Raw genomic sequence first — 12,580 nt, 5'->3', positions numbered from 1 at the left:
TTATTTTCACTCCAAAATTAATGCCCAAAATTGCGAATTTTCGCGTAGGATAATCCCACAAAAAAAAAATTTTCCGGCAGAAATGACTGATGCTGGCAGAAAGACCCAAGCCTTGACTATACCCGAGTAAATTATAAAGAAAATTCTAGTACTGTAATTTCTAAACAGTCCACGGCGCGAGGGGTTGCAAATCCACCCCTACGAAGCCGCAGAGCGAAAACTAGGTCAAACGGGCGGATTACACTTGGCGCGCAAGGATACCCGGAAGTAAGGTTCGGAGCCAAAAGAAATTTTCACCCCAAAATCACCATTTCTTACACTCTTCAGCCATGTTAATGTTTAATGATACTTCGTGGCAGTTTATAGGAAATGTCACCTCAAACTTGGACCCTCAAAACCCTTTCGTCACTTTTTTACAACGGACTATCGCGGACCCCTGTCGCGGAAGAACTGGGGTGTGCACCGTTAATTAAGCCAAATTTTAATTAACATTGTTTTTTAATTAACTATGTCATAGTCTATCATCGTGCCAAGTTTGAGTTTTCTGCGACTTTTCCTTCCCGAGTAACAGGTGGTTGAAAGTTACCCTGTCGGGAGGCTCATTTTGCGCTTCCACGGGTGTGTTCCATTCACGCACATAATGGGAATTACGTCACAATGGTCCGTTCCTTTGGAACGGGCTTTAGCGCATTAAACCATGCTAAATAAACAGGTTTTGCCATGTAAAGGAATGCTAGAGGGCTGTTCTTGTGATGGAGTAGGTTTTCCTTCTAGTTCTGACTGAAATAAACGGTATAAACCACCCAGAATGTAGTTTAGCTGATGACGTCACAATGCCCTCCTCTAGCCGAACTTTTTAAGTGAGATCGCTATGGTTTTAAGTTCTGTACGTTGACAGGAAGCAGTTGATATTAAAATTTTTGGTCATACCCGGTAGAGAACAAACCATGAGATCTTACCCAAGTGTTTCCGCTGCGGAGATTCATTTTGTTTTGTAGGAAAACGAAGCTTATTGGATATTTGGTTAGATTGTAGGCCTGTGGCGTCCTTCTAGCAGCTAGGACGGTATAAATGGCCATCTGCTGAGAGAAGCCTGTACAGTTTGGTGTCGGTCTCGATGAGATATAAAAGCAGGAGGATGTATCTTCGGATTATTGCAACTTATTTGTCTGAAAGTTGAAACCTCGTGATAGGCCGAACTTGAAACTAGATTTGACCGGAAAGTAGGGGAATGACGTCATCATGGCCTTTTTTAAATTAAAAACGTCTCCTCCTTAATGCAGGAGCGCCTGGCACACGTACATACGCAGTTTCCAGGTGCCCCGGGGGTAGGGCAATGCAAATAATGAAATCGCGGTAGATATGACGTCATCGATCTTTAGTAGACACACTTCGATGTCGGTTTGACCGTGTTCAAGGGGGGGGGGGCGTGGGGAGGGGGGCAAATCAGCGCATTATATGACATTCTATAATCATATTAAAACTTGCGAAATCCAAAATTTTTTCGCCTTGATTGGGTAAAGGATATACACTTTACTGGATGAAATGCAATTTGTTGGGTGCCATAGCTAATCTTTTTTGAAGGACGGGCCTGTTTAAGGGGGCACACCCCAGTTTATTTGGGGCCTCTATTCGAAGCTGCACACTCTCTGGCGTGGAATAATTCGGAAGGAGAATAACTGTATATGGGACGAAAGGATATCTCTTCAGCTACAAGACAAGCTGAGTTTGGTTTCTTCAACCTTTTCAAGTTTGGTAAAATCAACGGAAAAAACATTATTTTCACTCCAAAATTAATGCCCAAAATTGCGAATTTTCGCGTAGGAAAATCCCACAAAAAAAATTTTCCGGCAGAAATGACTGATGCTGGCAGAAAGACCCAAGCCTTGACTATACCCGAGTAAATTATAAAGAAAATTCTAGTACTGTAATTTTCTAAACAGTCCACGGCGTTAGGGGTTGCAAATCCACCCCTACGAAGCCGCAGAGCGAAATCTAGGTTAAACGGGCGGATTACATTTGGCGCGCAAGGATACCCGGAAGTAAGGTTCGGAGCCAAAAGAAATTTTTACCCCAAAATCACCATTTCTTACACTCTTCAGCCATGTTAATGTTTAATGATACTTCGTGGCAGTTTATAAGAAATGTCACCTCAAACTTGGACCCTCAAAACCCTTTCTTCACTTTTTTACAACGGACTATCGCGGACCCCTGTCGCGGAAGAACTGGGGTGTGCACCGGTAAACTGGCCCAAAGTCTAAGATCCTGATTTCAGGTGTCAGTTTGAGAAAACTCACACTGTCAGTGATCTTGGTGGCCTCCTCGTAAGTGGGCAGCTTGGCTGCCACCTCCGAATAGGGGGGAGGGGCGGGCTGGGCACTGGCATCAAGTCTGTCTTCTTCATGGTCTGTAAAAACATAGCACATGTATTACATATCTACAAGTCAAACTCTTCAGTTAAGTCTACAATTTGATTTCTAGTATGAAGCAGGAGCAGTAAGGGGGCACACCCCAGTTTATTTGGCGTCTCTATTCGAAGCTGCACACCCTCAAATCTAACGACCGTCTCTGCTGTGGAATAATTCTTGGAAAATAACTGTATATGGGATGAAACGATATCTCTTCAGCGACAAGACCAGCTGAGTTTGGTTTCTTCAACCTTTTTAAGTTTGGTAAAATCAACGGCAAAAACATTATTTTCACTCCAAAATTAATGCACAAAATTGCAAATTTTCGCATAGGATAATCCCATAGAAAAAATTTTCCGGCAGAAATGACTGATGCTGGCAGAAAGACCCAAGCCTTGACTATACCCGAGTAAATTATAAAGAAAATTCTAGTACTGAAATTTTCTAAACAGTCCACGGCACAAGGGGTTGCAAATCCACCCCTACAAAGGCACAGAGCAAAATCTAGGTCAAACGGGCGGATTACACTTGGCATGCAAGGATACCCGGAAGTAAGGTTCGGAGCCAAAAGAAATTTTCACCCCAAAATCACCATTTCTTACACTCTTCAGCCATGTTAATGTTTAATGATATTTCATGGCATTTTATAAGAAATGTCACCTCAAACTTGGACCCTCAAAACCCTTTCTTCACTTTTTTACCACGGACCCCGGTCGCGGAAGAACTGGGGTGTGCACCGGTCCGTACCTGACTCATCAGGAGTTCCTGGCTGGGTCTCTGCAGGTGAAGGTGGGGGGACGATCAGGGCCACGGTCAGCGGTCTGGACATCTCCACACTACCCTCACACTCCTCCTCATTGGTCAACTGTGCACACATGGAAGGCAGGGCTCAAAATACTTTCCTTTCGGTTACATCCATGTACATGTACAAAATTGCCAGATAATTCAGCCTTTAGTCTTCCATCGTTTCCCGAGACGAAAGGATGCCAACAAGTCTTCTCATGATATACAACATTAACAACAAGATATGTACTACTAGTAAGAAAATTTCCACATCCACACCACATCCTTATGAGAATACTTGAGAAAAATCATCCAGGAGAATAGGAAACACCCTACATTTCAAAATGAGTATAGCAGCGCAGTGATAGTAACATAGCAGCACAGTCTGAATATAACACTGTCACATGATATATGAATTGCATGATCAAAATACTTTTACACGTCAATCTTGAAAATCACATGCAAATTGCAGAAAGAAGGAATGACTCCCCCCTCCTGCCTGAAGGAATGACTCCCCCCTCCTATTCAAAACAACAGTATGTTTGTGGCCAGTCCCAAATGCCATTTAAATGTAGGGGTGCTTCAGAAATATTAAAATAACCATGAAAACAGCTATGGTAAAAATAAAAATATGGGCATCATCACAGGCATGCAGACGATATATAAAATTACATGCCGATTTCACAAAGGGAACCCTGTATTTTAGCTGCAAACACGAAAAACCAACTGACCACAATACTCCTGCAGGAGGGATACCTCCTTCACGGAGTAATAAGATAAAGCTTGAACTGTTTAAATGCCCAATATGTGCTGCACAACCATATTTTGTTTGGCTCCATGCACAACCCACTGGGACAAGTTTCCTAAATGAGGGCATTAATTTCAATGATATACTTGTGCTGCCTTTCGATAATTTTTTTCACTATAATTTGATGGGGGAGGGGAAACCTGTCAGTCACTTCCGAGATACGTAACGTTATGTATAACATAATTTACTAGACAGTATATCCTGAACCCTTTCTGTGGGTCATGGCGATTCCCAATCTAATGACGTGTGTAAATCATGACTAGTAGCAACACACCACTCTATCCAAACATATCCAAACGTGTAAGAAAAGTTGAGCTACACTTCAAAACGACATCAAACATGTCTGGTGAAAAATATATGCTGAAAAATCTCCTTCTGACTGACAGCGCAACGCTAAACCTTGCCTTGACACAAATGCTCAAAAACAAAAAGGAACTGACCGGTTGGTACCTAGTTCCCCTGTCCATGCTCACTGGAAGATGCACCCGGTCAGTAGGGTTACAACTCTTGGCTAAACAAAGCTCAGAGTTCTTCCAAATTCAAGACAATTGTCGGCAGAATCTAATGTTGCCTGCAACAAGATGGCCGACAAATAAACACGGTGACCTTTCACCTTTCATGCCTTCCACACACTTTCCAACATTGCACCTGATTGGTTTGTCTTGTGAGTTAGCTCCTAAAAGAGCCAATAAGACACGATCTATCATAGTGCTGACATTACGCATCAAGGTGCAATATCACAAGTGTGTGTGTCGACTATTACGCAAGAATCAAATTTTATTACCTCCATGAAAAATGGAGGTATTGTTTTTGGCGCGTCTGTGTGTGTGTGTGTCACAGTGTGTGTGTGTGTGTGTGTGTGTGCGCGCGCGCGTGTGGTTCAGCACATTTGTACACTACGATGGTCAGCATAACTTCATAACGCCTTTAACGTTACTATGGATTGTGATGATATTTGGTATGCTGGTAACGTTAAGTCTTGGGAAGACGAAGGTCAAGGTCAAATATGGGCCTCCTGATGGATGACCTTGGTACTGCAGCAGAACTTCCGTTTTTTTTTTAATCTTTTGTCCTGAACATGCTATGGTCTTGATTTTTTGGTGACAGATAGCTTTTCCTGTCAGGAATAAGTAGTGTGGGTTTGGTCCCCCTAGCAGCTTGTTTTGGAACTGCAGGGGACTTTCGGGCAAAATCTTTAAAAGCCAATAGGTCCAGATAGGAACAGCGTACTAGTATTTTCATCATTTTTAGTATATAATTAATGTGAAAATTCTGTGACTCATTATTGGTGAATGATGTGAATTTTTTACCTTGTGACATGTGTAAGTTACGTAAAGGTTAACACCACTATGCATATATTATGCTAATGTAGAGGTCATTTGCATAATTATTGAGGACATGTTGAAATGCAGCATGACAAAGGAGAAAAATTTTACAAGAAAAATATTGTCATTTGAATTTAGAAAACCATAACGGGGGGTGCCCTAATTCCGACCTACCCCTATTTCCGTACGTTTGAAAAATCCTTGTTGCGGCGTTATGCATGGGAGCACGTGCCTAAAAATAACCACAAGAATGGACAAAGTCTTTGTGTTGATAACGGTAATCTCACAAAGTTTGTTTTTGTTCAACAGACGAGTGAAAAATCAGTTTGAATTTGACGCTTGTTCAGCGAGGGTTGACGAGCGTGTCAATAATGCTGGTTTTGATTTTGAAACAGCCGCTTTGGAGCAAGTCGCGTAATCGTAAAAAGAGGACTTGTTTGGGACAGAAAACAGTTGTAGATTGTTTTAGTCATAATTTGTGTATTATGATTTCTAAACTCTCTTCTCAGATCGACCTGTGTTTAAAAACACTATGTCGGAATTAGGGCACCCCTATTGCGATAGAACGTTCCACCGGCAAAATGACCAAAGACCTGCCGTGAGTTTCGTTAACCATTACGCTTGGGTGCAAGGCGCTACACTGAAGTGAAATACACAGCTGTGCAGCTTTAATCGTTGTTGTCTTTATCAGTCAATATTATAGCTCATGTTGCGCGGGTTTTTGGTCAGATAAACTATTACCAAAGGTATGCGCGTCGGAAGGTCGGAATTAGGACCCCTTCCGTTAAATAAAACTAGATTATGGAGCCGCTTTGGAGCAAAATTACGACCTTATTTCCATAGTCAATGAGACAAATTAAAAAAAAAACATTTACAAAAACTCATATATTTCATGGAGGTATGAGATCTCCGAATTCTTGTTTCTTTTCGCATAGAACTACTAGAGGTTTATGTTTGTACGTGTGGATGTATGAAAGTGATATTTACATAATGACGTATTTGGATGACAATTATGCCAATCAGGATCTAATTTGCGTGGTCAATGATTCTTCTGCGTCTCGTGACAGGGCATGCTAGCACGGATATTTACCTTCGTTACCTTCGCCAAGAAGGTGTTTTAATGGGCGTTCGTGTGGCTCTCTCTCTCTCTCTCTCTGTGTGTGTGTGTGTGTGTGTGTGTATTTGTGAACACGATAACTCGAGAAGGCTTTGATGAATTGTCTTGATATTTGGTAGGTGGGTAGGCCTTGATGAAACCTCGACATGATTACTTTTTGGGCCCCCTGGCGGCTTGTCATGGTACTGCAGCTGAACTTCCTGTTTTCATATCTCATGATCTGGACATGCTAGGGTCACGAAATTTAGATGGTAGATGGCTCTTGTGCTGGGGAAGAATTGACATGAGTTTGAGCCCCCTAGCTGCCTGCTCTGTAACTGCAGTTGCATTTGTTGAAAAATGTTTAAAGGAGGATAACTCAAGAACCTATTGATGAAGTCTCCACCAGACTCCTTTTGCCTAAAAAGCTTAGGGGAATATTAATTGGCAAGAGGAGTTTCCCGGCTATCGGGGGTCCAATTGGCCAATTCTTGAGTTATCCAGTCAAACCTACAAAGCGGCCAAACTCCCCCGGCAAATATTCTCCTATATACTAGTATAGCCAGCGTAGTTAGTCTCGTACAGACTACAGTCGCACACCTGGCCAAGCCGCTACTCTTTTTGAAAGGTGTGATCATCCTGTACTCTCCAAGCAGAGGTTTGGGTTTGGGTTTATTTTTGGCGTGGTTTTAGCCTTTTTTATCGGGGTTTCTCTTTTGCACTGAAATTTTTTTCACCCAACCAAATGTTTTTTTTTTTTGGGGGGGGTCTCTTTTGCACTAGACTTAAAAAAATTCCAGTGCAAAAGAGAAACCTCGATAAAAAAAGCCTAAAAACACGCCAAAAATAACCCCAAACCTCTGCTTGGAGACGGTAATCATAGCGGGGGCGCCCACTGACTGTGCTTGTGTCAATCTGGCGCGTGCCTGGGCGGGTCGCACATCGGCGCGCTAATTTCATGGGTGTGAAAAACGGTTTTGAGGCGTGCTGTGCCCCTCCCCTTGACGTGCCCGGTGACGTGCTCATTCCCGGACTTTGGGCGGCATGGGCGGGGAGCAACGGATGTACAGATCGCAAACGTAGGTTTACTGCTTCTTCGAGCTGTTGTTGACAGTGCAGGCCGTTGGTGGCACAGATTAACAGAGGGCGTCTCGTCCAAAAGTGCAAAAAAAAAAAGACGCAAGAATCAACGTGACAGAAGCTAATGTAATTCCCCAATTTCTTTTAGAATTCCAAACATATACCGAAGATTAAACCCTTTCCCCTCACAATTGGATCTTAATGGGAATATGGAACAAGCTGAAGATTTCTTGGGGATGCAGCAGCCTGATGGATATAGTTACTAGAAGATTCTTCCAACATTCGTCTATTAAATTTGATTTTCATTTGTACATGTAGAGTCTCCAGCAAACACCACATAAGCTCACTATCACACCATGGAGGTAAAAATCACCTCCATCATCCATGATCACACTGTAGGACCGAGTCCTTCCTCCAGGAGTGGAGGAAACATGGCCGGCATGTCTCAGCCACCTCAGAGCAGCCACAGGAAGATGCAAGACCTTCGTGAGAAAATGGTCAATGGCTTTGCTGACCATCATTGACATTGATAAAAACATTGACACAACTCAAGTCAGGCCATCCCACTCATTTGGTTAAATTTCTCCCAACATTTCCATTCTAACCCAAAGTCCTTATGGTCTAAGTCAGTCTGAAAGACTTACTTAAGGCCACACCAATTTAATTTGTTGCTTCTCGGATCGCCCTGTCCATTTTTTTCTGATTTGCAAAAAAAAATTTTTCAGTTCTAAATTACTTGCAAAATGCTCAATGAAAGAAATATTTTGGCCCCAACAGTTGAAGACAGTCCTTTTCTCCCTAGTTCTTAAAGTTTTTCAATGTAACAATGCAATTTTGTTTCATTGAAAGTTCAAAATCTATTGTTTATTTATAAACCAGCCTGGTATGTTGACTTCATGGCTCATATTGTAACATTTCTGGCTAATTTTTATTTCCCCCCGTCGCTCCAATTTTTTTCTGAAAAATCCGAAAAACAACAAATGAAAACCCTTGTCCTGCTGTGGGCAACATATGTCGCGTAGCACATACAGTACCATCTATATAGCACCCTGCATAGGTACGATTTGGGGGTATTTCTCGTGCAACGCATCACACCGCAGCGAAACGCAACGAATGCGGAAGTATAACTATGCCACTGCAGGGCAAAAAAAATTGAGGGTCTATGATCTAATTAAGACATGAAAATATTGAAAAATATTGTGACAGGAATGCCAGCAGGACAAGGGTTAGTGGCCTAAACACAGCATATAGTATGTTTTCAGTGAGCTCAGAATCAAATATAAAAACATTTATGTCATTTGAGTTATAAGGTTGAGAAAACTGGAATATTCCATGTTATCCATGTGGAAAGTTCTTTATTTAGTTGGAACAGAAATATGTACATCTAACAAAGGATGACATGTTCTTACATATGTCTTCAGTTGATCATGATGTATTAGAACAATCGTAAGAGAGAAGAAACGTGTAAAGCATAGATGAAGATTGAACATAGCATAGTTTTCCTATTCCTTATTTGTACTGAATTGTAGCTAATGTACTGCATTTAGCCCAACTTCATTGTCATTGTTATTGTCATTTATCAAGACTCTTATATACATTTGATGGCAACACCTGTGTCTATATGAGGTCTGCTTAACAGAAAAAAAATATCTCTCTGATGCCATTTGCCACATCTGAATAATTGACAGTCACTGTAGAATGAAAACCACAGCTACGAAGGACAAAAACTGCTTCATAATGATATTTCAGCAACAGCATCAAAAATGACATGCCAACTGGTAAAAGCTGAACGTGAACATATGCATGTCAGTTTCAGAACAATGGTTATAGAAAGTGGTAAGTAAATTTTATTGCAGTCATTCAATAAAGCATGCTATTTCTGACATTTTAACAGATTTTCTTTTCTTGCTGGAATATAAACAAAAGAACTGCAAGCTTGGCACACATATTATCCTCTTCTGTAACAACATTGTTATGTACAACAGTCTTAACACATTCTTGTAATAAAGTACCTTTTCATCATAACAAAGGTGTTAAAAGTCAAGTTACAACTTAACAGCAATAATGTTGATTACATAAGCTAGAGCATATTTTGTTTAAGCCACACCAATTTAATATGTTGGTTCACAGATTTGCCTGCTTCACTTCTTTCTGATTTGAAAAAAAAAATTCAGCCTTTGAATCAACTCCAACATGCTCACATTTTGGCTCCAACAGTTGAAGGAAGTCCCTTTCCTTCAGACTTGTTACAGTTTTTCAATCTACCAATGAAGTGGTTTCATTACATTAGTTTGAAATTTATTGTTTGAATTATAAACCACCACTGCATTTGGGGCTATCATAGATGCCTAGGTCTGTTTTTAATTCTATTTTTCTGTAAAAATCTTAGAACCAACAAATCAAATTGATGTGGCCTCATGACACATCCAAGTTTTTACAGTTGCACTACTGCTGAAGAAGGGCAGTAGCTGGATCTTCCTTCAGGCCAGGCCTGACTAAGGAGGGCTTCCCCATCTGACTAACATTGATCTCTTTGAAGGCGACTGTTCGACTTGCCACTGGTTCCAGAGATTTAGGTGGTGGTTGGGGCACTTTCGCTGAAACAAACAAATTGAATTAACCTCATGTCAACAGGCACAAATTAACTATATGAAGATGTAATCTTGAAAGTTCATCTGTGTTGATTTTTGAAGTCATTATGAAACAATTAAAAGTGCTTTTAAATTAGTGCTTTCAACTTCTCAAGGTTCTCAGGTATATGAATTTTGACCACATTGTTTTGGGATAATTCCCATATATTAACATAGGAAAGCCCTATTACTGTGCTGTGCCCTTTAGTTACCTTTCTGTGACTGCAGCCCAGGATACTCCACTCCTGCCTGGGTAACTGTGTCCATAGGTGCAATGCGGACAGCAAGTTCACCTATGCTGGGCTGGATGTCAAAACGGACTGCAAAGGGACGAATGAATGGTTTATTTATTATGTTTACCAAAGGAAAACATATTGTTTTTGCTCTGTTTCTTCCTCTTCTTCTTCTCCAAACAGTGACCTCTGACCTGATCAATGACATGATTTGTTGACATCTGTCACCATGGTGACTGGTGTTGTGTTACATAATGTTGCAATTTCACGGTCTGCTCTGCTTCTGTCACCATATACTAGTAGCAGTAGTACATGTATGTGAATGTGTTTGAGTAAGAATTAGTGCAGACCATGTCCAAAGGTAAACATTATGCATTTGCCTTGCAAATGTTACTTCTCTAGTTTCAATAATAAAATCTATAATAAAATCACACGATACATGACATGCCATTGCAGCTACAAAACTGCTGAATTGAGGCATGATTCACAATTAAAAGATTTGTTTTCCATACCATTATGACACATTTATATTTAGACAAGCAAACAAGATTAGACATTCAGTAGCTCGACAAGAAACAGGCATCATGGCATTCCTAATGTTCAAGCATTATCATCATCAAGCATACTGAGGTTAAATGGCTACCGTAGCTTGGTATTGTAAGGCCACACCAATTTAATTTGTTGGTTCTCGGAAACGCCGCTTCAAAAAATCGCAAAATGAAAAAAAAAATTAATTCTTGTTACTCTCATCTCATCTGCCGATTTTTTTGGGGCCCGAACGTCCACCCGGTACGTTCTTATTTTGCACGGTACGTTTATTAATTTTTTGAAAATCAGTAATTTTTTTCGACTACGCGTGAAAAAAATCGGCAAATCTTCGACGTGAAGACGTTTATGAACGCGTTTTGTAGCGAGAAACTTGTCATTTTCCAGCCGGTTTTCGCGATCGCGGCGTGCATAAATTTGTCTGAATGTTCCATTGTCATGGGTGGTGCTCATCAAAATACGAACTCCTCAAAGCTCTAAATTAGAACAAATTCTAACAAACTAAGCAAGTCATTTAATATTTAAGATTTTTAGCTACCGTATTGTATTTGTCGATGTCGATTTACCGCAATAAAATCAAGAAATCGGGTAAAATATTACACAGTCTTCCCCGTAAAAAATGAGACCTTCCGTTAACCCCAAATGAACTCTCCCTCACGCAAGCAGCGACGCCATGTTGGATATTTCTCGGCTTTCTTCTACCACCAGTTTTGGCTCATTTTTACGACAAAATCCCGGCTAATATCGCCCAGAAAATATCTGGAGCCCTATCTGGTCGCTAGAGAAGCATTATTTTCTAATTTTAGTGGATTTTTCCCAAAAGAAAAGTTGTCGTAATCGACGCCAAGTTACGACATTCTGGGATGGTTCGCTGGGATTTTTAGGGGCCATTTTTGAGTAATTGGCACTTCGAAATTTTGTTTACTTTTATGATACGAACGCTAGCAAAAAAAAAATGCTGCCACATCATGCCCATATTCTTTATTACCCGGTACCCGTTGGATTCTCTTGGCCAACATTTGGCAACGTACTCACGGCTGGACTCAGACGGTGGGATTGGCATTTTGGCCGTCTCGGGACCGAAAACATGTGGACGCTGGACGCGTTAGACAGGTAGACGCAATGCAAGATTTCTTAACGCTTGAGTCGATGGGAAAAATTCAAGGGACCAACAAAAAGTGGTCGTAATGGACGAGTGGTCTCTATACAGGGGTGGTCTTTATTACAGGTTTGACTGTATGTATTTCCCAACAACATGACATCATTGACATGTCTACATTTGTACTAGAAATGCTCTCTTTGTTGTCTATTTAAATTCCTAATTGCAAATAACAGTTAAAGATTTGTGCATAACAGTTTCTAGTATATCAGTAACAGCACATTTTAGCATAAGAGACACAGGTTACCCATCAATTTTGGTAATTTTCCGGGGGGTAAATTTATTCCGGGGGGTATTTTTATTGGAGTTTGAAAATTTGTCCGGGGGGTACGTTTATCCCGGGGGGTATGTTTATTCGGCAGATCATTAACATCAATAATTGATCCTTGATACATAGGCTATAAAACAGCAATGTTTTAGCATGTATAGTCATAGCTTTGTTCTCAATCCCTTTTTCCAGCCTTAGCTTTACCATTTGGGCTATTGTTTTTTTTTTTTTTTTCGTCCCTGTC

The 12,580-nt window shown here is 40.8% G+C and overlaps 1 protein-coding gene across 1 annotated transcript in view; it reads right to left on the bottom strand.

Annotated features, from left to right (window-relative positions):
- LOC109470053 (spermatogenesis-associated protein 4-like) overlaps positions 1-12,580 on the bottom strand; it is a 26,755-nt gene that overhangs the window by 6,153 nt on the left and 8,022 nt on the right. Inside the window, 6 exon segments of the mRNA XM_019768830.1 lie at positions 2,298-2,407; positions 3,156-3,273; positions 4,440-4,467; positions 8,989-9,008; positions 10,024-10,097; positions 10,343-10,450. Of these exon segments, the coding sequence (XP_019624389.1) occupies positions 2,298-2,407; positions 3,156-3,273; positions 4,440-4,467; positions 8,989-9,008; positions 10,024-10,097; positions 10,343-10,450 (458 nt within the window).

Source organism: Branchiostoma belcheri, unplaced genomic scaffold (genome assembly GCF_001625305.1).
Source record: "Branchiostoma belcheri isolate BF01 breed outbred unplaced genomic scaffold, Haploidv18h27 scaffold218, whole genome shotgun sequence".
Taxonomy (NCBI): Eukaryota; Metazoa; Chordata; class Leptocardii; order Amphioxiformes; family Branchiostomatidae; genus Branchiostoma; species Branchiostoma belcheri.
Note: the sequence above shows the minus strand (reverse complement) of the source record. Positions and strands in the feature narration are given on the sequence as shown.